This window comes from Haliotis rubra, unplaced genomic scaffold, assembly GCF_003918875.1.
Source record: "Haliotis rubra isolate DU_JTF1 unplaced genomic scaffold, ASM391887v1 Scf689, whole genome shotgun sequence".
NCBI lineage: Eukaryota > Metazoa > Mollusca > Gastropoda > Lepetellida > Haliotidae > Haliotis > Haliotis rubra.
In genome coordinates this window covers 210,572-237,474 of record NW_025767400.1, presented here as the reverse complement: position 1 = coordinate 237,474, position 26,903 = coordinate 210,572, and the positions used below count along the sequence as shown (strand labels likewise).

At 41.3% G+C, this 26,903-nt stretch overlaps 2 protein-coding genes and 1 long non-coding RNA gene across 3 annotated transcripts in view; 1 reads left to right on the top strand and 2 right to left on the bottom strand.

The window, feature by feature from the left end:
* LOC124258252 overlaps window positions 1–7,445 on the bottom strand; it is a 10,155-nt gene extending 2,710 nt beyond the window's left edge. The window contains exons 1-3 of the mRNA XM_046692322.1: window positions 7,275–7,445; window positions 3,312–4,000; window positions 1,696–1,822 (exon numbers count right to left, since the gene is read on the bottom strand). Coding sequence (XP_046548278.1) covers window positions 1,696–1,822; window positions 3,312–3,352 — 168 coding nt within the window. The 5' untranslated portion in view covers window positions 3,353–4,000; window positions 7,275–7,445. The remainder of the gene's footprint in view (window positions 1–1,695; window positions 1,823–3,311; window positions 4,001–7,274) is intronic.
* LOC124258256 lies at window positions 5,514–17,915 on the top strand. The gene is made up of 3 exons (XR_006893550.1): window positions 5,514–5,621; window positions 13,062–13,071; window positions 17,902–17,915. It is a non-coding gene; the product is annotated as an uncharacterized LOC124258256 (long non-coding RNA).
* LOC124258251 lies at window positions 14,092–26,903 on the bottom strand. Its single transcript, XM_046692321.1, has 6 exons — window positions 26,739–26,903; window positions 22,994–23,689; window positions 21,872–21,998; window positions 16,649–16,814; window positions 14,757–15,474; window positions 14,092–14,269 (listed from the first exon to the last, which is right to left on the bottom strand). The coding sequence occupies exons 2-6, from the start codon at window positions 23,068–23,070 to the stop codon at window positions 14,212–14,214; spliced, it is 1,146 nt and encodes a 381-aa protein (XP_046548277.1). The 5' UTR covers window positions 23,071–23,689; window positions 26,739–26,903; the 3' UTR covers window positions 14,092–14,211.

Genomic DNA, 26,903 nt, shown 5'->3' with positions numbered 1-26,903 from the left:
GAATAGTACTTTTAGATTAAAGGGAAATATGGAGCCCTGTACTTGAAACGTCACTGAGTATTAGTTTCAGGTTTAAGTGAAAGATGAACTGCTGTAGTTGAAACTACCCAGGCTAGCAATTCTCGAAACGTTCGTAGCCTTACGAACTTCTTAAGCCCATTCTTAACACATTGGCTACGATCAAAGTTAGGAATTCTTAGGGCTACGAACGTTTCGAGAATAAGGGCCCTGAATACTAGTTTTAGCTTTGACGGCAAGATGAAACTCTGTACTTGCACCTTCACTGAATATTATTTGAGTACCAAGTACATCCAACAATTGATGTGATTAGAACAATAGAATAAAACATATGCACAAAGATTATGATTCCTTCGTATATCAGAACCGGAATTAAAGTCTAGTTTTGAAACGACTACAGCATACCCAGGTTCGTGGACATCTTTTAAAGTGTTAAACGACTCCGACTTCTATCATCTTTCAAAGTGTCATTTGTGCTCTATATCCACGTTTAGCTGATACGCCGTAATATAACCCTTACACTGTTTACAGGGCGTTGCACTCAATTCATTGCAATATACTAGGCTCCCACTCCCACCTAAGTCGTTTCCTCCACTAATAATAATAATAATATAATAATAATAACGGAGATTTTTAGTGCGCCATTATCACACACACAGACCCGTGCCAGATATATTAGGACACATGACGTAATTTCCATAGACTTACATGTTATTTCAGTGTAGCATTAATAATTTTCATGAAGTGAGTTTAGGATAGATCTTTGTAAAAGTTGACAGGCAAATTTGAAATCATCTCAGCTCTGCGCACATAATTTAAGTTGAGTTTTCCGACCACTATTTAATAAATGACATCACATTTATCAACTTACGTATGGTTCCGCAATGCACGATCCCATAGGCCGCCATGTTAACGGAGTTCGCGGCACTTTACACATGTTGATTAAATTGTTGCCATTTGATAAATAAACAATGGAAACTTAAACAGAAATTACGTGTTTGTAGGCAAGATGATTTCTCACAAATGTGCAAAATGTGACTTGGATCTTACGAAAATTAAATTCAGAAAATTATTTATGCCACACTAAATTAGCATGTTAGTCTATGGAAGTACGTAAAGTGTCCGAATATAACTGGCACGGGTCTGTAAATGCTGAAGGCGCTAAAAAGCATACATACAATCCATAAAAAATGATAAAATAGTAAAAATAAGAGTACATTGGAATTGATGAAAAATATTGATTTTCGAAAAAAGGCTTTTGAGAGAAAGAAGGTTTACAAATACATTTTGAAAGTTTCCAATGTGGGAGACTGCCTTATATGGAGAGAGAAATCCAAAGAGTAGGACCAGCGTACTGCCAGAGGAAGAAAGGAGAACTTTGGGAAATGATAGTCGATAATGGTCTTGAGATCTGAGAGTTCTGGTAGGGGAGTACGCAGTAAGAGGTTCAGAGAGATACGAAGGGGCTTAATTATATTGACGTTTATATACTGACTGAGTTTGGTTTTACGCCGCTTTTTTAGCAATATTCCAGCAACATTACGGCGGGGGACACCAGAAATGGGCTTCACACATTGTGCCCATGTGGGGACTCGAATCCGTGTTTTCGGCGTGACGAGCCAAGACGTTTATATACAACGCAAAGAAGTTATAAGGGAAGAAGTGACTAAAGCTTACCTCTGTTGTGCCTTTGCAGAATGCAATGCCAGCAAAGTAATTCAGGGGAGGATTCCCCATGGAAAGGGGACACGGATTGATATCGAGTTTGGTATAATCTATGTCGACTGTGGATACAGCTACAAACCTGCAACAAAACGGTGCAAGCTCTGATTATCTGATGTATTCAATTTGGAAAGCGGTAAAACTGTTCTTTACAGTAACCGATGATAATACTTGACTGCAGTGGCGGATCCAAGTAGTAGGGGTGTTCAGGGGATTCGAACCCCCCTTTTGAAAATGACTTAAGATCACATTGAAGATTTTTTGGGGAGTTGGCGGAGCCAATCGGGGGTTCAGGGGGTTCGAACCCCCTGAACCCCTCCTTTCAAAATTCTTGGATCCGCCCATAGACTGATAACCAGTGATCAGTGATTGGTCAAGGAGTATGTCGACAGATGATGAATGGCTGAGAGTTTTCAGAAATAAAGGATGAACCGAGGTGTTACGACGTAAATTGTAATAAAAACGCAAATTGTAATACTTGCAGCAAATTGTAATAAATTTGACCGAAAAACAAACACCCGCGTATTTAAGAGTGATTAAAACTGTTATTACATTTTACCGCAACGAAAATTATTACAATTTACGTCAGTTTTTATTACAATTTGCGTATTACAATTTACGTCAATTTTTATTACAATTTACGTTTTTATTACAATTTACGTCAAGTTTATTACAATTTGCTGCAAGCATTACAATTTGCGTTTTTATTACAATTTACGTCGTAACAGCCCCTTTCCTACAGGCAATGGGTAGCTGAAGAACCACTCTAACCCACATGTTCACGGTCTTCAACAATGAATAAAGGAAGGAATGCGGTATTTTACAATAAACTAATAAATATATAGAACGACCTACTAGTAGGGCTGGGACGGGTAACCCAGATACCCGGAACGGGTGGGTAATGAATTGGACCCGGGTACCGGTCTCTATACCCGGACCCATTATGATCATGTGACTAATAGATTAACCAATGTAATATGTTATTGTTTTTTATCAAAAGGTTGTACTGTCTTTAATAATTTAGACATAATTTACAGTCACTTCTTTTGAATATGATACATGGTTAAGATATTGAAACACTCGAAATTTTAGCCTCCGAGCTGAAGAATATATTGCCATTTCTTGCAAATTTGATATCAGGAATTAACATAACGGGTATCTGGGTAGGGTAATAGGGGGTGGGGTACCCGAGTAGAAGCTTTGAACTCGTCCCAGCCCTACCTGCTTGTGCATTTGGGTGTTTTGTATTGAAGTCGAAGATGTCATGGGAGCAGAGAAACAACTCGTTCCTCGAAGTTCAATACAAAACATCCAAATGCACTAGTATGACGTTGTATATTTATCATATACCCTCTTACCTAGCATTAATATGTTACTTAATAAAACAAATCAGTAGAACCAGCAGGGGTGCAATACGGAATCTGGGGTGCAATACGGAATTTGACAATGTCATCCGTATTGCACCCCTTTATCACTATCCTAAGTTTACATGGGTATATAATAAAGAAGAGGGACAACACAAGGACATATGGTAACTGCACAGAAAGGCAGAAAAAGAAGGATGTACTTACAGCGGTCTCCGTAGGTGCTGCCACATTGTATAACGGGGCATATAATCCGTTATAGGCGATACCACACTCACAACCCATTTATTTGTCCGCCCACAGTCAAAATAGGGAACCGTGAACCTAACGGGCTCATTTTTATCGTAAACGTTAGCATGATAATTTGGTCCGTAAAAACGAAACGTGGAATTTTTACTGTCATCTCCATCGGTACCTATTCCATACACGTCCTTGGATCTGACGTCTGCTTCGTAGTCACTTAGCCAGAGACTATACCATTCGTCGGTGGTAGACCCAATGGCAAGCTGTGTGTAGTTACGAATGCTTCAACCCTAAGACGACCCTGCATACGGTTCGCGTAAGGTCCAAATAAGGGTAGTGTGAGGTTGAAAGGCTGGGTTCGGTAAAAGTTTGGATACGAAGTGTTTTTATCATAATAGATCCCAGATCCCACGATATCATCCGGTCCGGAAGTGACGTCACTCATGGCGGAGAGATATGTGTAGACGAGGTCGGGCTGTTTTCCAAAGTCCGTGGTCTTATTCAATTTCTGGTAAATGATGGAGAAAAGAAGGCGCGGTTCAAGGTCATTTTATATGCTTCCATGGCCAGCGATCGATTGGCAAACATCTCCCCTGCTCCATCTCCATATGTCGGTATGTGCGTGCGAGCGCTGGATGGAAGTCGTAACTCAGCTGGAGAAAACAAACATGAAATGTGACAACTGTTTTCAACTTCTTGGGTAACTAGAAATCAGATAGAAGAGCGGGTGGGTCGGGTAGTCTGGTGGTTAGAAACCGAAACGTGAGTCTCATTAACCAATTCAGACAATGACCTACCTTTCAGGCGATCCGAATTTTCTCGTTTGAAAGTGAAAAGACACAGAGTTACAAACAACTATGGTTACATGAAATTCCAATTCCTTGTTTCATAAGAAAATGATATTTACAAATGAATTTTAATTTTAAACTTTAAAAAAATCGTATTTATATTTTATGCCGAGGTTGATGTTAACTAAGACGTCACAGACTGCCACTGTTTGAAGAGGTCGTACAATGATTCACAATTCATCTGGCTGACTGGCTAAACCTGTTATGTATTCTTTGCGCTTATTAAGTGTATTTTTGTAACATACAATGTGATTGATATAATATCAAGGCCGTACAACACCGTTAAACTTTTTTAGCGGTCGAGCCTCGTTTTGAGATTTCCACAATTTCCAGATTTCCGTTTGTCAGAGCACGCTGTACGACAGAGTACGCTGCACGACGTGTTTGCAAGGATTAGAAGGAGCGTAGTTTTGCAATATACTCCGCTTTTAGCAATATTCCAGTAATATCACTGCGGGGGACGACAGAAATGGGCTTCACACATTGTACCCATGTGGGGAGCCAACGCTTTAACCACTAGGCTACCCAACCGCCCGTACATACAACCTGCACCTCTTTTCTGTCTTTACTTTAATATTTCAAGAGAAACTGTATGGTCGAAATATGAATGGTCGCCAGGATCTATTGTTCAGAAGCACTACATAACTGCTTTTGTCCACATTTCAAAAGTAAACACGTATGCGAAATGCCACATTAAGTCGAATTGAAATTACTGTAACAGACTAAAACTATTTGTGTAATGTCAAATGTTAACTTAAATACAAACAAGGACATGGGTACCGATCCACAAAGCATTCGTTACGCTACGGCATTCGTAAGCCCGTGGTAAACTATAGAGTTAGGACAGGTCGTAACGTTACAAACTCTTTGTTGATCGTGACTGGTTCTGATAAGATAGGATCTATCATTTCGCAATCCTAAACCAAGATTTTGACATATATAACACAGATCTACCATGATGTGTCAAGATTGAATGGTGCAAGAAAACAATAAGAATCGTGTGGGTTCAAGTTAGGGCTGCGCAATATAACCGGTTTACCGGTATATACCGGTTCAGACATGAAAACGATACGTATTGCGATACGCTGATCGAAAACCGGTATTTTGACATGCATTCGGAAAACTTCGTAACACTCGGAAATCTTCGGATGTTTCCGTTTTATAAATTGTACCTTTCCTTTTTTTATTTGTGCCAAATATTATTTCCATTTTTATTTTGTCATGATTAAAAGCTTTTATTGTGCTTAATCAAGCATGGTGATTTTGTTGTGTTTTTGCTTTATAATTCAAGCATTAACTCGATTATAGGTAGTTTTGTTAAAAAAGAACATCTTGCAATATATTGCGATACATATCGCAATTTCTGCTTTCGCATCGCAATATATTGCAATATGAAAATTCCCGGCAATACCCAGCCCTAGTTCAAGTGTAGGAACATGGAATACGTCACATACTTCACTTGCTTTCAGTTGGTCTCGGTTACAGTCCGTAAATTGCTTTAGGTCCTGATATTCACTAGACACCTGGACCCGTGAAGATCCGGGTTATAATTGGTCTTCAGTAACCCATGCTTGTCGTAAGGGGCGACTAACGGGATCGGGTGGTCAGGCTCGCTGACTGGGTTGACACATGGCATAGTATCCCAATTGCGTAGATCGATGCTCATGCTGTTGATCACTGGGTCGTCTGGTTCAGACTCGATTACAGACCGTCGCCATATAGCTGAATATTGCTGAGTGCGGCGTAAAACTAAATTCACTCTGGGAGAGGGCGCCTGGGGACTGGTCAGACGGGTTCACCAAACTCCCGAGGTTTACCAGTCGGTCTGTGTGAGCATTCTTCCACCAGAATCAACTGACCAGAAAATGTGAACACCCATGATGACCCTTATTATGTCTGGCGTCCACGTGTACCAATGGAAATTAAGATTTGTCCTACAAAGGAAATGTGTTTGCCATATAATACACTTTACAACTAGGGTTGAAACGGAGCCGACATGTCAAAACGTTTAAAAATAAGAGGTAAACTAAAGCGCATCGACTCAGTCCTGTAGATCATATGTGATCATTGGGAGAAAAACAAGACCGGATTCGATTGTTTCAATTTTTCACGTTACTATCACATTAAACATTACAATTTGGGTTTGTTGTTTAACACCATACTCAACAATAAGCCGCCACATAATAATCGATTCTTAACCATACAGTCAAGCTGCAGGAATTTAAATCACGAGCATCGATCTCTGTAGGTGAGATATGATTGCATGAATCACCTACTCACCGATCATGACTACCCGATCCCCTTAATCGCTGCTTACACCAACCAGGGCTGCTAGAGATCAGCTGGAACACTTACCTTCAGGGGAGCAATGATAATCTAGGTTATAGTATGAGCCATACTGATTATAGCCATCGAACCAGGGGCTCCTTTCACGAAGCAACCTTTACTAAGGTTAACCTTAACTCCCATTCTTTAACATTGTTCTAAGGTTACCTTAGTGACTTACGGTCACCTTAGTGCTTTGTGAAAGGACGCCCCGGGATGCATAAATCCTCTTTTAAAATCAGGTGAGGTGAAATGGGGTTTAACGTCGCATTTTAGAACAGATCGGTCATATGACGACGTGCATGCGTGTGTATGTGTATGTGCGGCTGCTTGTACTAGCCCAGACTTTAGCTGGCTTTATAGTGCTAGCCACTGAGATACCATGCCGCAGTTAAGCATGAATACCCTACTCAGACACATTATACTGACTCCGAGCCGATCAGTCCTTGTTGTACACATTAATGCCGAGTGCCAGGCAGGGACCAACAAGTACCATATTTTAACGTGTTTTGGTATGACGCGGCCTGGGATCGAACCCGCGACCTTCCGCTCTCCTTTTAAAATCAGGACACACAGAGACAGATATTGGAACCCTTACCGTCAAGGGAGCCATGAGAATCTAGGTTATTGTATCACCCATACTGAGTATAGCCATCGGACCAGGAAGCATAAATTCTCTTTTAAAATCAGGACACACACATATTGGAACTTGTTTCACGTGGATTACTCTTGTTTGAACAAATACTGCACTTACAGTAGCCTTTACGGTGGCAATTAGTTGCATTGACAGCGTCCATCCACTTCTTGATGTCGTCCAGAGAGTCCCCAGACGCCAGGGACAGAGCGACCAGCAGCACGAGAGGCTTCATTGCGTATTGAGACACTATTCTTGGATCATGGAGCCTTATGTTCTATATGTGTACAACCACGGGCGTGGGAAAAGACGGAACGCCGTCTGATAAGATTGTACCTACATATTGCTTAGGATAAGCTTGAATAGGATATATGAGGGTTTTAAATGACTCATACAGATACGTCAGTTAAAGTGTGTTTTAGAATTTATAAAACGGTTGAGAAGTGGTATTATAAGGGCAACCGACTGAAAACTGTTGAGTGTTTAGGTGTGATCTTTACATCACGACTGTGTTGGTGAGCATCCTGTGAAACTCTTGCAAACCAAGCATCGAAAGCTTGTTTTCCTATTTGACAGCTGATGAAATGTTACCCAGATCTTCTATATTGTCCATATTTGATACTAAAATTACACCAATTACATGTTATGGCAATGGAATATGGGGCTTCACGTTTCGTGAAAATGCAGAAAAAGTCCAGAGTAACTTCTTCAAATAATGTCTTCGTTTAAGTAAAAGATCTTCATCAAATGCGGTTCTCGGTGTACATTACTTTGGCTGCTGTATAAGATGAGTGAATGAGTATGGTTTTAGGCCGCACCCAGCACTATTCAATCTATATCTCGGCCTTCTATAAGATACTGGCTAGCAATTCTCGAAACGTTCGTAGCCTTACGAACTTCTTAAGCCACTTAACACATTAGCTACGATCAAAGTTAAGAATTCTTAGGGCTACGAACGTTTCGAGAATAAGGGCCCTGGTGTAGGTTGATTCATATCGACTCGACATGAAGTCGTCATGCCTGTTATAACATGCATTACGCGCAGGCAGGCAATGTAAACTGGGCTTCACATGTCAGAATGTTGTTATTTCAAACTGGTTATTCATATGCTTGGATTTTTCAAGAATGTGGAAGTGTATCGCAATTTATGATTTAAGATATTCAATCTTGGTATGGGAACATATAGTCATCTTCATTCCTCAAAACGAATCCTTCTTATAAAACGTAAAACTGTTTTTAAAGAAGAAAAGTACTAAGTGCTGATATTGATAGAGATTTGACTAAAGCACTTGCAAAGTTTAGACGTCTGTCACATATAGTATAAAATTAAAAGAAAATGCGTTTTAATACACTGCTCATTCTGATTTTTAATGTAAGCGCTATAATGTACAGTTGTTGAAGATGAGTTCTACTTTGTGCTTGTTTGTCCTTCCTATAAGGAAAGTCGAACAAAACTTATGCCAACGTTTTCATTCTACACAGCAAAATTTTGTTCAACTCATGTCTTGCACAAATGTAAACAAAACCAAACGTTTATACATTTACTTGAAAAGAAACATGGATGTTTGTAGTTTATCTCCCACACCAAATGTACATTCATATCCATATTTTGGAATATGCATGAATTGCTTTGTATTTGAACTATAGTCGGCTTCCAATAGTGAATAAAGTCTCTCTCTTTCTCTCAGTAGACTACCTTGTCCAGGGTTGAACTGAGTTGGAAGAAAGCTGCGTAGTGCGAGACGAAGATTTAAGGTGCTAGTCATTGCCTAGATTACCTATACTATGTAATTATACAAATGCATGAATATTACCTTGCAATTCTTTAAATTACTAACCTGAACACAAATCTTCTGTCCCACCGATCTGTCTGCCCCATCATCTGATATTTCAGTGAAGTGTGGTGTCAAGTACAAGATGAATAAAAAGTCCACAGTTTAAACAAAGCAAGAAAAACAAGGCTTGGTATAGAACAAACAGGGGACAGGGGACAATGAACATGAACTAACTACCCCCCCTTACCTTGTTAGTAGACTAATCTTAATGCTTGCAAGGGCTGCGTTAAGGGAGGGGGAGTTTAGCATTACGGGGCTGTTAGCAATGTACCAGCAAACATTACACAAAGCTAGAATATCACGGCGGGAACACCAGAAATGCGCTTCACACATTGTACTCATGCTGGGAATCGAACCAGGGTCATAAGCGTTTCGAGCGAAAGCTTTAACCACTAGGCTACCCCACCGCCCCTGTTGCGTCAAGGAACTACGGTCCTAGGTATACGAGATCAGTAAAGGTTGTTGTTTTTCTTTGTTGTGTTACAGTGCATATATTTCTTCATACATTTTTATATTTTTCACAAATTATTCATAACAAAGAAAAGTCGTATACGTTCAAGTTGCAGTGCATGGTGTGTCTTGTTTATAGCCCCGCGTATCAAGAGCAGTAGTAGGCAATTAGCAAACGCGTCCACGCCAACCTTAAACTAATTAATCAAAGATGAAGCTAGCGAGCTGTGTCGGCTCCGGCCTTTCTTCTCGGGTACATCCCTTGGTCAAGCACAGATAAATAGTCTCATCCCAGCAGGAGCATATCTACCACCAACTAAGTCGTAATCGAAAATCAACTTTTGTTGAACAAGATCGAGATTACCATCATGCCATCCTATTTGTCCTGTCGTAAATGCCATTGTCAGGCGCTGACAGATATTTTGTTAAGCAGCTGGCGCAAGCTGACCGTGGCTACACCACAAAGAAAATCAAACCTTGTTAGGTAATCATCTTCTTACCACCCACCTCGTGTAGTATACTTTGTCAGCATAGGGTAGATAACGCATATGGAAACTTCAACTTTATAGAAACTTGATAATGACAAACGAGTAGAGCTGTGGGGTATAAAATCCTGGGTTCTTCCATCTCAGGCACACTTGCTTGAATAAACCCTGGATCTCACAGCTCTGGCTCCTTTCTTGTTTCAAGGTAAGAAACATTTAAACTTTAGTCTTGTTTAACTTGTTATTTCTTTGCAATTATCGTCTAGAAAATGTTAGAGTTAGGTTAGAAACATTCCTACAACATTGGAGCGCTTTGTCATTGCAAATGCTAGTTCTAGATAACCGATTAATTATTAGGCACTACCCAGGGATATTTATTTATGCACATTGCGTCGTGGGCTCCTCAAGTTTATGTTATTCATGTACAAACGAATAGTTCTTTTCTATGTTTCGACACACATGAGTGTATTCCCAGTCTTTTGTCTTGTTTTATTCATTTGCGTGTTAGTTCTGTATATGCAGGTTAGATTCCCGTTCAGTAGCCTAGATTCTAGTTGCTTAGTCAAAAAAACAGTTCCGAGAGTTTATACAATCAATTCCAGCAAAGACGAAGTTTATGTATTTTACTGTAGTCCGCCGATCAAATGATAGTCGTGTAGATTTACCTCAGATACGCGCTCACATGATAGGTATAACAGCCAACATTTGTGTTTTGATATTTCACCAACACTATAAGAATTTGAATAATGATGTATTAAACGTTCCGTTCCGCGTGCAGTTGTATACCTTACAAAACAGTTTATACGCGAATCACATTACCGTAATCAGTGGAACATGGTATTGTCTACTCTTCATATTACCAGAAAATATACATTCAAATCCGTGTAGTTTGCAAGTACAGTCTTCATTTCGTATTTATTTAGCTCCGTAATTTAAGAAATACGCGTAGCCAATGACAACAGCGCCGTCCTAGTACATTATTACATATTCATTTAACTAGGTTACTGTCTTGTTTGGTAAAGCACAAAAATGTAGCACTACAGCATTACATATATTCTAGGTCATGGCTTAACTCCGTTATGTCGAAATTACACGTTGCCAATAGCAACACCACCATCGAAATACACTTACCGTAGTCACCCAAATAATTCGTGATAAAACAAGCTTAAGTGGTAGGACTCTAACTAAAACTAGGCCTTCTGTCTCCGTATTTACAACACTTTTATATCTCTCTAATATCCCTTACCGTATCTACTGAAATTATTGTATTGAGAAAATATATGTTAACATTACAGTTAGAATGCATACAGTCAATACCGGAGTTAAATCGTATATGTCAAATCTGAGCACTTCGCGCCGCTTACCGTATTTGCTCAAGGCATGTATGACACAAGTCATAAATCGTTACCGTAGTTAATGCATTAAGCGCGACATACCGTAATAATAGTAAATTCCTACCGTAGTCAATACACTAAGCGCAACATACCATAATAGTCATAAATTCCTACCGTAGTTAACGCAATAGGCACTACATACCGTAATTGTCATAAATCGGTACCGTAGTTAACGCATTAGGCGCGACATAACGTAATAGCCATAAATCCGCACAACAGTTAATGGACTAGGCACTACATGCTGTAATTAAACTGTTGGGCGCTCCACTCAGTACTTGTTCTTTGCAATTGTTGTTGATGATTAATTCATCCGTCAGGTTATGTTATTTATCAGTACCGTAGTTACTCAAGAAAATGTTATTATTTGTATTATGTTTCTGTAAGCAGTTACCGTACATAACCCTGTTGTACCACACATTGCTTATATTACCGGACTTAGATATAAACTGTATTAGGATATCATTGATTACTATTTCTATTATTGTATGTCATTATTATGTATGCACTGATGTATATTGAATGTCATGCAAGGACACTTGCTTGAATAAACCCTGGATCTCATAGCTCTGGCTCCTTTCTTGTTTCAAGGTTTCAGGGCTCGCTCCCTATAGCTAATTCCCCAAATCGAGGCCTGACAGCACCTTTAGCACACCTAGCACTAAAGGTCGTCCTAACAGACCACAAAGCTGTCTTAGTTGTATAAAGCTGCACTCATAAATTTTCCAAGTACACTGTACATGTATACGACAGAGGTGTGCAAATAATCGATTATGGACCAGACAATCCTGTGGTTGACAACACAAGCATCAAAGCAATCAGCAATATACCAAGTACATGTATACGACAGAGGTGTGCAAATAATCGATTATGGACCAGACAATCCTGTGGTTGACAACACAAGCATCAAACCAATCAGCAATATTCCAAGTACATGTATACGACAGAGGTGTGCAAATAATCGATTATGGACCAGACAATCCTGTGGGTGACAACACAAGCATCAAAGCAATCAGCAATATTCCAAGTACATGTATACGACAGAGGTGTGCAAATAATCGATTATGGACCAGACAATCCTGTGGTTGACAACACAAGCATCAAACCAATCAGCAATATTCCAAGTACATGTATGTGACGGCGGTGTGTAAATAATCGATTATGGACCAGACAATCCTGTGGTTGACAACACAAGCATCAAACCAATCAGCAATATTCCAAGTACATGTATGTGACGGCGGTGTGTAAATAATCGATTATGGACCAGACAAAATCCTGTGGTTGACAACACAAGCATCAAAACAATCAGTAATATTCCAGCTATATGACGGCGGTGTGTAAATAATCGAGTCTGTACCAGACAATCCTGTGGTTGACAACACGAGCATCAAAACAATTGGGATACTATGACCTACAGCGAGCCTGACCTCCAGATTCTATTAATCGCCTCTAATGACAGACTGCTGAAGACTCGGATCTTCACGGGTTCAAGTAAAGATAGCTCTGATTTCAATGACACGCATTATTGTAATTTTCTCAAGAGCTTGATGTAACTGGTTTTTTTCTCTCTTTATTTCGTGTCTAAACATATACATGTAGGCATACTTATTGCCAGAAAAGTCGAATTAAAAAATCTCACTGGAGAAATATGCACGTCATGTGTTATCTTGAAACAAATAACTGCCCAAAATAAACTTCCTTCTATTCCTGTCCTAACAGTTCAAAATCGACAGATGTGAGATAAAGATGAACTAATGTGTGTGGTAGAGTCATCTGGTAGACCATATAGAACTGGGAAAGTATACCGTTACCAATGTTTCATCCACTATTATTCAAACATCGTATTTCGCAATCCTACGGCCTATATTGTGACCCTGATAACGATTATGGTCTCTCACTTTCTAACCAGGTTAAGGACCCGTGGAGATCCGGGTTAGAATTGATCTTCAGTAATTCATGCTTGTAAGAGGCGACTTACGGGTAGGGTGGTCAGGCTCGCTGAATTGGATGACACACGTCATCGTATCCCAATTGCGCAGATCGACGCTCATGAATACTTTACAGACCGCCGCTGAGTGGGGCGTCAACCAACCAACCAACCAATTAACCAACCAACCAATCATCCAGGTTACAATCGTATAGGATGTGCGTTATTTTTGTCTGCTCGGCTTAGTTTTCATTCCCATGTGAAATAATGCAAAGATTACATATCTCAGTTTACCCCGCCGCTGTGGAAATGTGTGCCCAGATGTGATAACCAAATACTGTTACCCTTGCACATTTCAGTTTGATCTTTCTTTCTTTAGATTTATTAGAAAATGTTTTCCAAGCAAGGCAACTCGACCTACATCATATATTAAGAAATTAAATTGTAAAATATCACGTTTAGGGAAATACACATTTTGTCACCCGCCCACTCACTTCCTGATTGGGGTTGGAAGTGAGAAACGATTACAACCTGGTTCGTCTTATTGTTAGGCCCTGACTATATTCCTGGATTGTCTAATCACGCATGAGTGATTTCTCCATGGGTTAGTGTGAGCCATGGAGTCACTGAATACCTGGAATATTGTTGAGCGTGGCGTTAAACTAAAACCATTCACTTACTCTTCTGTATGATTTGTGGAACCTTTCGCCCTCCAGAGAGTTCTACCAGTATTCTAGACGAGACGTCTGTGGTGACAAGCCACAGAACTACCTCTGTACAACATTGCATGCCACATGGCAGTATTTCGATAGTTGATCAAATATATGAGTTACTAACAATAACAGTGGGTACCTCTCATATCAGTGTTAATAAATTCATCATGGACATATCTATTTCAGTACAGCATGTCAATAACGTTATAAAAATTTAAACTCGATTTCATTTCTTGCAAGGTTCCATTGACTGCGTCTACAAGTCAGTGAGCAGCATGGACTTTGGCACCGACACCGACACCGACACAGCTCCCCTGCAACAACAGAAGCTAAGCACGTTAGATAAGAGTATATATGTTTCAAGGTTGACACTGGATTGTTTCGTTCATTGGGAAATAATGGAATTGTTATGTTCATTGTAATACCTGCATACTGATTAGCTGAAGTGGTCACGTGTCATTGCATTCTTTCCCAAATACATCTCTCTCCCCACTGTGGACTTCTGGGGAATCTCAATTACAGTCGAGGGAATTCCCTTTCTGGTTACCCCTATCGTCATTCACAGGACATTCGGCATATTCCGGATCCGTTAGATTTATACAGTTTGCATGTCAGTTATTCAATTCATGCCTCAATGAATCCAGTGTCTACCCTTAAATGAATGCAATAACACGTGACAAATTCAGCTAATCAGGACGCAGCAATTTCAATGAACACAACGAAAGTATATTTATTAAGAAACGATTTTCCGGTATTGACGATTCCGGTATTAATAAACATAGAGAGTTGGGCTCTACTAACCTGAACTCTACGCTACTTCCACCCTCACGGGGCCCAAATATCGGGATGGTGTACTTCAGGGTCCACTCCATCACACGGCTGTCGCACACAAAGGTCGGGGCTCCCCATTTCCCTTGTTTATAATCAGGAACTTTGTACGTCCATGTTTTCATCTGGGTCAGAGTCTTGGCATTGGGTATTATCTTCATCCACGGCTCGGCATTGATTGTCCTCAGACCAGACACAGCCGTTTTCCATACGTTCTTCTCATCCGTGAAGACCGACTCTGTCATATTCCTCATGGACGAGGACTTCACAACATGATCATTTGGGATCTTATCAGAGGGAGATATCTTCTTGGTTATGTACACACTTTCAATCTCCTTGTTGCTAAGCATGATGTAGGCATCGCTGGCAACTATCTGAATATCACCAAGGACATTGGCAGCGACTTCAGCAAACAGTTGGTCTTTGTTCAGGCTTTGCTGGGGATACAACTGACTACCATGTCCTGGTTTGAACTGAGTTTGAAGAAAGCTGCTGAGGAAGTGTGCTAGACGAACTGCTACTCGCCCTTGAGGTTTGAAATGCTTGGTTAACTCCTCGTTGTAACGGAGAACAAGGTCGCTTGAAGGCCGGGAAAGGCAGTTATCGGTCGTTATGTTCAGGACCTTCTGCTTCTCTTGGGCAGTGTTGTCCGTCAATACCGTTTTGTCCCTTTTACCGATAATGACTTCATCTATGGAAGCAAATTCATCTTAAATATAACTTTGATAATGTTTGAATAAACGGTACTGGCACTCAATTTTAGGTACCAACTATTCGATATATCGTTGGAAATTCAATTGTTTTCAAAGTTCGTCAGTCACACATGCTTGTGATATCTAAAAAAATAAATAAGTTTAAAATGTTAGTAGTCATGAGAAGCAGTACTACTTATTATTGTCTATGATGTCACATAACTTGTGACGTCATGCATTTTTGCGTTGTTCAGTTTGAACGTTTCAGTCTCACAAAAAATACAATTCAATTATGTCCAAACATGTTTCAACTTTGTACAATACTATCCTACACATGCAAAACTTTATTCCTTCTATTGTCTCCAAAGGTGATGGGCACAGACCTTGCTGATCTGTTTTCTATGTCAGAATGTCTCACAAGATTGGAAAAATATAAACACAGACATTTTCCAAAAAACTTTATCTCAAACTTCGTGTATGTCAGTGATCTGACGTCGTTCAATATTAATCAAATAGCCTGTTCCTTATCACACAGACCAGTGACAACGTTACCGTATCATATTTAGATCTCCGGATAAGTAACCACACAAGATCAAGATAAGGTTCGCCTTATATATACTGAGAAAAAAAATAAGGATCACATGAGAGCACAATTGTTCCTCTATTTTTTCCAGGTTTCTTCACAAGCTATGCGATACAAAGCTTGTGAAGAAACCTTGGAGAAAACATAAAAGAACACTTGTGCTTTCATGTGATCTCTTATAGGCATGTGTAGAACAGATGGCCGTCAGCTTTTGGCACATGTATATTGTGTGGCGCCTATGTAATATGGGCCATTATCGGATGACAATACTCTGCTATGAAGCTGCAGACATTCGCAGATAGAGCGTGAGGTTAATCAGTTCCATGACAACGAACTGAAATAATGTGACACGGCTGGAAATTGAAACCATGTATGTACTTTCGTTAGCAAATTGATACGGCTTTTTCACTGAGATTTGTAATGTTGCCACAGGAGAAATACAATGTTTAATGAAAGAACACAAGTTTAATGAGTTTAAATATGTTTTGCTAGGTTTTAAATTTATTTTAGCCTGGATTCTGTCCAGAAAAAAGTGGTAATTCTCTTGCATTGATGTATTTATATTTACAAGAAATGAAAGTGATCCTTACCCGTTTTCACACAATCAAATCCATGTTTGTAGTCTCGAAGGGTTGCCTGTTCAATGTCCACACCTTTGAAAGGCTCCGTCTGGGTGTTGTTCTTGTAGCGGTAGCCTGGTGCGCACGCACACTCGTACCCGCCACGGCTCAACCCGAATCCACTAAGTGGCCTGCACTGTTGGGAGATGAAAGTCTGGACTTTAAAAGTCACTGAATAGTAGTTTTAGATTAAAGGGAAATATGAAACTCTGTACTTGGAAATTCACTAAATATTAGTTTTAGTATTGAGGGAAAGATGAAACTCTGTACTTGACACTTCAGTGAATATTCGTTTTAGCTTTGAGGGCAAGATGAAACACTGTACTTGACACTTCACTGAATATTAGTTTTTAGATTTGAGTGCAAGATGAAACTCTATACTTGACACTTCACTGAATTTTAGTTTTAGCTTTGAGGGCAAGATGAAACTCTATACTTGACACTTCACTGAATATTAGTTTTTAGATTTGAGTGCAAGATGAAACTCTATACTTGACACTTCACTGAACTGTAGTTTTAGCTTTGAGGCAAGATGAAACATTGTACTTGACACTTCACTAAATATTAGTTTTAGCTTTGAGGGCAAGATGAAACCCTGTACTTGACACTTCACTGAATTTTAGTTTTAGCTTTGAGGGCAAGATGAAACACTGTACTTGACACTTCACTAAATATTAGTTTTAGCTTTGAGGGCAAGATGGAACTCTATACTTGACACTTCACTGAATTTTAGTTTTAGCTTTGAGGCAAGATGAAACACTGTACTTGACACTTCACTAAATATTAGTTTTAGCTTTGAGGGCAAGATGAAACACTGTACTTGACACTTCACTAAATATTAGTTTTAGCTTTGAGGGCAAGATGAAACTCTATACTTGACACTTCACTGAACTGTAGTTTTAGCTTTGAGGCAAGATGAAACATTGTACTTGAAACTTCAATGTATATTCTGAACAGCAAAAGAAATGCAAGTCTGGCTTTTTGTCAAGGTTTTTGATAGAAGACAACCAAAATCATGTCTAATCATTTATTCTATAGAAAACACTGTCAATTTAACAGTTGAAAGTTGTTGTTGACATTGAATTGCAATAAGTTCAAATTGATCACAGTCCGTCAAATGGAGATACCCCTGAACGCGAAAAGTGACAGTCTCCTTAGTAGCGCGAGTAGCCACCTTGAGCTTACACACAGGCCGTGCAACGTGGCCTCATTGAGTTCACTAGAGTCTGAAAGATTGCCTGAGGCAACTGGTTCGGCTCAAACACCAATCTGTATTCCAATTGTGCAAGTGTGAGTGGCTGTCTACCTGCCCCAAACCTCCATCCAATTTCGTCCCAGAATGTTCAAAGGGAGCCATATCCGGGAAAGAGACGGCCATGGAAAAATGTTAACGTTGTTCTGAGCCAGATGATCCATCAACACCCTTGCTGTGTATGGGTTGCTGGCGTTGTTGACGTGTCAAAACTGGCCCCACATATGGCCGTCGGCAGTGGATTCCAGCAGCCCGAAAGACGACGCCTAATCGTATCGCTGGACACTGCTCCACTTGACCCAAGAACTAAGGCTGCTGTTACTGTTTCTGCTTGAGTTCGGTACTCTAGATGAGTGACCCGGATGAACCGATCTTGCGTATGAGTTGCCACTCGTTGCCGTCCGGTATGGGGACGATCTGCAGCAACCCCGGTTTGCTGATGACGTTGAGCAAGTCGTGTTATGTGGTAAGATGACAGCCCAATTGCCTAGCTACAGCGGTTGCAGAGCTACCTCCGTGCAACTTTCCAATGGCCATTCCACTCTGCTCAGTCGTTAGTCTAGCCATCGTTTGTGTGGCGTGTACACCTCCTAGCGTCAATACTGAACTGTTTTTTGACACAAACATTTATAAAGAATACCTCAGAGTGAAATTCATGCTTTCCATCCAGAACCGTCGACGCACGTGCTAAAATTATGGTTTTGCTGCACTGTTGGTTCGTATGGACGTCAAATTGCATGACATCATCTCATCTGGGATCATTACGTCACTTTACCATGAAAGTTCCATAAACATGACTGACTGACTGACTGAGTTTGGTTTTACGCCGCTTTTAACAATATTCCAGCAACATCACGGCGGGGAACACCAGAAATGGGCTTCACACATTGTACCCATGTGGGGATTCGAACCCGGGTCTTCGACGTGATGAGCCAACGCTTTAACCACTAGGCTACCACACCGCCCCCCTATAAACATGAACGCTTACCTTCATGAAATTATATTTTTTCGAAACTTGCGTTTCTTTGCTGTTGAGTATATTAATTTTAGCTTTGAGGGCAAGATGAAACACTGAACTTGAAACTTCACTGAATATTAGTTTTAGCTTTGAGGGAAGATGAAACTCTATACTTGACACTTCACTGAATTTTAGTTACAAGTTTAGGTAGTGCCAAGTACACCCAACCATTGATATTATCAGAACAACAGAATAGAATATATGTACAAAGATTATATTTCGTTCGTATATCCGAACCGGAATTAAAGTCTAGTTTCGAAATGACTATAGCATACCCGCGGTCGTGGAAAGTTTTCAAAGTGTTAAACGCCAAGGGCTTTCATCATCATCTTTCAGTGTCATTTGTGCTCTCTGTCCACGTTTAGCTGATACACCGTAATATAAACCTTATACTGTTTAATGGGCGTTACACTTAACTCATTGATATGTACTTTCCTCACGCTCTCACCAGAGCCGTTTCCTACACTAAAACTAACTAAATAATAATAATTGTAATAATTATCTCTAAATCCTTTGAGCTTTCTGCTCAACAGAGAGGAGGGTAACCATCCCGGACCTCCTCAGCACAGATCCCCAACACCGCTTACTCATCTCCTTTACATGGATGACATCGAGCTCCTTGCCAAAGGAGATACCAATTTGAAAGAACAGGTTCTCCTTGTCGAGTCCTTTTCTTATGATATTGGCATGACATTTGGACTCGACAAAGGTAATACTCTTCATTTGAAACGTGGCAAGGTAGTTAATGATGGATCGGTCAAGTTAAAAGGGGTGGGAATTATTGAGCATCTTGTGGAAGATCAGGCCTACACCTATCTTGGAATGCAAGTACGAGACAAGCTCCAGAATGCCCAGATTCAAGAAAAACTTCGGGCCGAGTACAAATCTCGTTTGAAGAAAATCTGGAGCTCAGAGCTAAATGCTCGAAACAAGGCCAAAGCCACCAATACCTTTGCTGTGCCAGTCCTTTCCTATTCCTTTGGAGTAGTTAATTGGACAAAACAAGACATCCAGAGTCTTGACCGTCTGACCAGAAGGATCATGTCTGATAACAGAGCCCACCAACCTCGTTCCTCTCTTAACCGTTTATACATGCCTATCAATTCTGGAGGTCAGGGTTTGATTAATGTGGAGGCTCTTCATGATAGAATTTTATTGTGTACTTTTGCACATATTTATTTATCGGATAATCCTCTGGTGATGCATGTGAAGACTCATGATGAAAGCAAGGAATTCCACAGCTATTTTAAGCGTGCCAAGGTTGTTGGACAGAATCTGAAATTTGAGGATGATTTTGCTGATGGCGATGTACTGCTGGACGGTACAGTGATGGGAGTAAACCAGGTGAAGTCCTTCACCAAGTCTCCCCAGAGTCGGTCTTTTGTGGAGAAACTTTCTGAGAAGGCATTGCATCGTGTGTACATGCAGTGTGTTAAACAGAATAGCAATCCCATCGACTCCTTCGCCTGGATGAAGTCGGCTGGTCTTAATTGTGATTCCTTTTTGCTGCTCAGGACCAGTCAATTCCCACTCGCAATCGCCTAAATGTGATTCTTAAAGAAAATATCAATATGAAATGTCGACTTAGCAATGAATTCACAGAGACTGTCCAATACCTTGTCAGTGGATGCCCTTCCTTGGCACAAACATCATATTTTAAACGACATGATGGCATGGCTCGTTGCTTTACTACCGTCTCCGACATGCCTGTGGCTTTGACTCCGAGCTCCATCCATGGTACGACCCTGAACATGTCCAGGGCGTCATGGAAAATGATGCTTTCAAACTTCTCTGGAATAGGCCCATATACAGCCTGAGGAGAATTCCAGCCAACCTGATCTTGTCCTTTTTGATAAAGCCAATGAATTTATATATATCATTGAATTTTCTGTCCCTTTGTGATTGGCAAGATTAAGGAAAAGCATGATAAATATGCGGACCTCGCCTTTGAAATGTCTCGCTTGCATCCCCAGTACAGGCTCCCCATTGTTCTCGGTGCTTTAGGTTTGGTACCTCCTGATCTCTTGACGCAGATCAGGAGAGTGCCCGGGTTATCCACCGGGAGCAAAGCCCTTCTGACACTCTGGGTAATGCAGAAGGCTGCAGTGTTGGGGAGCCTTCATATTCTCCGGAAAGTTCTTGGTGGGTTCGACTAGGCAGCGTTTCCTGGGAGAAGTCCCATTCGCTGTCTGGGCTGCGTGTAGAGGGGGCGAGGGCCCTGAGCTGATGATGAGCCTTACCAGCCTGACTGTGCCAGCATCAACCGAACTCTCTCTGCTGCATATTATCTTTAATCTGTAAAACATAATAATAATAATAATAATAATAATGGATATTTTTAGCTCGCCATTATCTACCCACTGTGACATACTCAATGCGCTACATAAAGCATACATACAATACATACAAAAGGATAAAGTAGTAAAAATAAGTATACTTTGAAACAGATGACAAAAAGATTGATTTTTAGAAATAGGCTTTTGAGAAAAAGAAGGTTTACAACTTAATTTTGAAAGTTTCCAATTTGGATAGGGAGAGAATTCCACAGAGTTGGACCAGCGTACTGGAAAGACCTCTTGCCAAAGGAAGAAAGGAGAACTTTGGGAGAGGCGCTATTGGCCTTGAGATCTGAGAGTTCTGGTCTGGGAGTACGCAGTAAGAAGTTCAGAGAGAGATACGAAAGAGCTTGATCATACAGACATTTACATACAACGCAAAGAAGTTATAAGTTAAGAGTGAGTGAGTTAGTTTTACGCCGTTTTAGCAATATTTCAACAATATCACGGCGGGGGACACCAGAAATGGGCTTCACACATTGTACCCATGTGGGGAATCGAACCCGGGACTTCGGCGTGACGACCGAACGTTTAACCACTAGGTTACCCGGCCGCCCCTTACAAGTTAAGAAGTGACTAAAGCTTACCTCTGTTGTGCCTTTGCAGAATGCCATGCCAGCAAAGTAATTCGGTCGAGGATTCCCGATTGAATAGGGACACGGGTTGATATCGATTTTTGTGTAATCTATTTCGACTGTGGATTCAGCTACAAATCTGCAACAAAGCGATTATGCGACGTATTCAATTTGCAAAGCAGTAAACATATTCTTTACAGTAACCAATGACACATACATGACTGAATACGATAACCAGTGGTCGATGATTGGTCAAGGAGTATGGCGACAGAAGATGAAAAGCAGAGGATTTACAGTAATAAAGGGTGACCCGATGGGAAAGTACATCAAACCGGCGTACGTAGAGCTAAAATATGTAGATACGACTGAATGTATCATATATAGGGTATCATGTACCGGAGAATGAAAGTCTATACGCTACAACTTTAAACAGTACTTCCTCTCCATCTTCTCAGTCAGTTATGTGAACATCGCAAACTTTGCCGTGGTTGGAGTAATTTCTCACTGCAATGCATTATGGATCAACTACGTAATGGGGAAGTCTCCAGAAAACTACCACAAGCCCAGGCTGTCACAAGCTGTGTTGTTCTAAGAACATATGCTCTATGGCTCTATGGCGGCGGCATGTAAATAGTCTGGACCAGATAACCCAGTGATCAACCTCATGACCATCCATCTACGTAATTATGCCAAGTCATCGACCCTGACCACCCGATCACGTCAGTCGCCCCCCTTCCTACAAGCAATGGGTAGCTGAAGAACAATTCTAACCCTCATGTTCACGGCCTTCAACAATGAATAAAGGAAGTAATACCGTAATTTACAATAAACTAATAAGGAAGAGGGACCACACAAGGTGAGGTGAAATTGGGTTTAACGTCGTGCTCGAGAATATTTCGCTCATATGACGACGTGCATGCGTGTGTATGTGTATGTGCGGCTGCTTGTACTAGCCCAGACTGAAGCTGGTTTTATAGTGCTAGCCCACTGAGATACCATGCCGCAGTGAAGCATGAATACCCCACTCCATACCGCTCTCCGGGCGGACGCTCTAACCACTACACCACGGAGGCGGTTGACCACACAAGGACATACGGTAACTGTATAAAGGCAGACAAAAAAGGGTTTACTTACAGGGTACCCTTAGGTGCTGCCACCTTGTATATCGAGGCATATAATCCGTTACAGGTGATACAACACTCACAACCCATTTATTTGTCCGCCCACAGTCAAAATAGGGAACCGTGAACCTAACTGGCACAGTTTTATCGAAAACGTTATCGTGATAATTTGGTCCGTAAAAACGGAACGTGGAATTTTTACTTTCATCTCCATCGGTACCTATTTCATATACGTCCTTGGATATGGCGACTGCTGCGTAGTCACTTAGCCAGAGACTATACCATTCGTCGGTGGTTGACCCGATGCCAGACTGTGTGTAATTACGAATGCTGTCGTCTTCAACCCTAAGACGACCCTGCATGCGGTTCGCGTAAGGTCCAAATAAGGGTAATGTGAGGTTGAAATCCAGGGCTTGGTAAAAGTTTGGATACGAAGTATTTTTATCGTAATAGATCCCAGATCCCACGATATCATCCGGTCCGGAAGTGACGTCACTCATGACGGAGAGATATGTGTAGACGAGGTCGGGCTGTTTTCCGAAGTCCGTGGTCTTATTCAATTTCTGGTAAATGATGGAGAAAAAGAAGGCGCGGTTCAAGGTCATTTTATATGCTTCCATGGCCAGCGATCGATTGGCAAACATCTCCCCTGCTCCATCTTCATATGTCGGTATGTGCGAGCGAGCACTGGACGGAAGGCGTAGCTCAGCTGGAGAAAACAAACATGAAATGTGACAACTGTTTTAAAACTTCTTGGAATCAGATAGAAGATGGGGTGGGGTGGGGTGGGGGTGGGGTAGTCTAGTGGTTAAAGAGTTCGCTCGGGTTCGATTCCCCAAATGGGTACAATGTGTGGATCCCATTTGTGGATTTCTGGTGACCCCGCCGTACGCGTAGTACTACTGGCATATTGCTAAAAGCGGCGTAAAACTAAACTCGCCCACATTCTGGCAGCTGAGACGTTTTTTGTGGGTTATGGCAAGTCTCGAGGTACGAGTGTGCCTGAAAACTTGGATCCCTTAAGATATCAGGATGCGCGCAAGGATGGTAACAATTCGTTCTTTCGATCGTACATACGACCCGCACCTCTTTTCTGTCATGCTTCAACTGTCTTTTACTTTAACATTTCTTAACAAGCAAACTCAAGAGAAACTGTGTGGTCGAATATGACTGGTCAGCAGCACGTATGCTTTTGTCTATACACGTATTTCAAAGTCAAGCGCGTAGCAAGCCAATTTTTTCGTGTAAGCCCGTTAGGTTGAAAAGCTTTATATTTAAATAGTATTGAGGCTTGCCCAACTTTTTTAGCAAAAATCATGTGTAAGCCCGGGCTTTTTTTCATAATGGTAAAGTAAACACATAGAGGTATGCGAATTGCGTCTATCTTGACTGCCAAATGCCACGTTAAGTCGAATTGAAATTACTGTACCAGACTAACACTATATGTGTAATGTCAAATGTTACCTTGTAAATGAAATCGTTGATCGTGACTATGGTTCTGATAATATAGGATGTCTCATTTCGCAATCCTGAGGCCAAGATTTTGAGAGAGATAACACAGTTCTACCGCGGTGCGTCATAGTAGTACAGGAAAACAATGGTAAGAATTGCGTGGGTTCAATTGTAAGGACATGGAATACTTCAGTTGCTTTATAGCTACAGTTGGTCTCAGTTACAGCGTCCGTAAATTGCTTCATGTCGTCCAGATATTCACTAGATACCTGGACCCAGGTAAGAATTGGTCTTAAGTAACCCATGCTTGTCGTAAGAGGCGACTACCGGGGTCGAGTGGCCAGGCTCGCTGACTTGGTTGACACATGGCAAAGTATCCCAATTGCTCATGCTGTTGATCTCTGGATTGTCTGGTTCAGGCTCGATTATTTACAGGCCGTCGCCATATAGCTGGAATATTGCTGAGTGCGGCGTAAAACTAAATTCACTCACTCACCCTAGACACCATGGACAGGGACATTTAGCTTCGGGGACACCAGGGAGAGGGCACCTTGGGAATTGGCACTGGTCAGACGGGTTCACCAAACTCCCCGTGATTTACCGGTCGGTCTGTGTAAGCATTCTTCCAACAGAATCAACTGACCAGAAAATGTGAACACTCATGAGAGCGGAAGGTCGCGGGTTCGATCCCCGACAGCGTCATACCAAAAGACGTTAAAATTTGGTACTTGTTGGTCCCTGCCTGGCGCTCGGCATTGATGGGTACAACAGGACTGGTCGGCTCGGAGTCAGTATAATGTGTCTGAGTGGGGTATTCATGCTTCACTGCGGCATGGTATCTCAGTGGGCTAGCACTATAAAACCAGCTTCAGTCTTGGCTAGTACAAGCAGCCACACATACACATACACACGCATGCACGTCGTCATATGAGGGAAATATTCTCAAGTACGACGTTAAACCAAATTCCACCACCGCCACCCTTATTATATCTGGTGTCCACGTGTACCAATGGAAATTAAGATTTGTCCCACAAAGGAGAGAATTAAGGATGTTCCTTCTTGCATCTGCATGATATTTCATCCGCCATCGCCTCAGTCCTGTAGATCATATGTGATCATTGGGAGGAAACGAGACCGGATTCGATTGTTTCAATTATTCACGTTACTATCACATTAAACATTACAATTTGGGTTTGTTGTTTAACTGACTGACTGAGTTTGGTTTTACGCCGCTTTTAGCAATATTCCAGCAACATCACGGCGGGGGACACCAGATATGGGCTTCACATATTGTACCCATGTGGGGATTCGAACCCGGGTCTTCGGCGTGACGAGCCAACGCTTTAACCATTAGGCTACCCCACCGCCCCTTGTTGTTTAACACCATACTCAAAAATAGTTCCCTTAATAATCGATTCTTAACCATACAGTCAAGCTGCAGGAATTTAAATCACGAGCATCGATCTCTGTAGGTGAGATATGATTGCATGAATCACCTACTCACCGATCATGACTACCCGATCCCCTTAATCGCTGCTTACACCAACCAAGGGCTGCTAGAGATCAGCTTGAACACTAACCTTCAGGGGAGCCATGAGAACCTAGGTTATAGTATGACCCATACTGATGATAGCCATCGAACCAGGACCTCCTTTCACGAAGCAACCTTTACTAAGGTTAATCTTAACTCCCATTCTTTAATATTGTTCTAAGGTTACCTTAGTGACTTACGGTCACCTTAGTGCTTTGTGAAAGGACGCCCCGGGATGCATAAATCCTCTTTTAAAATCAGGTGAGGTGAAATGGGGTTTAACGTCGCATTTTAGAATACTTCGGTCATATGACGACGTGCACGTGTGTATGTGCGGCTGCTTGTACTACCCCAGACTTAAATTGTTTTATAGTGCTAGCCCACTGAGATACCATGCCACAGTGAAGCATGAATACCCCGCTCAGACACATTATACTGACTCCAAGCCGATCAGTCCTTGTTGTACCCATTAATGCCGAGCCAGACAGGGACCAACAAGTACCATATTTTAACGTCTTTTGGTATGACGCAGTCGGGGATCGAACCCGCGACCTTCCGCGCTCTCCGTTTAAAATCAGGACACACACAGAGACAGATATTGGAACCCTTACCTTCAAGGGAGCCATGAGAATCTAGGTTATTGGATAACCCATACTGCTTATAGCCATCGGACCAGGAAGCATAAATCCTCTTTTAAAATCAGGACACACACAGAGAGAGATATTGAAACTTGTTTCACGTCGATTACTCTTGTTTGAACAAACACTGCACTTACAGTAGCCTTTACGGTGGCAATTAGTTGCATTGACAGCGTCCATCCACTTCTTGATGTCGTCCAGATGGTCCCCAGACGCCAGGGACAGAGCGACCAGCAGCACGAGAGCCTTCATTGTGTATTGAGACACTATTTTGTGGATCATGGAGCCTTATATTCTATATG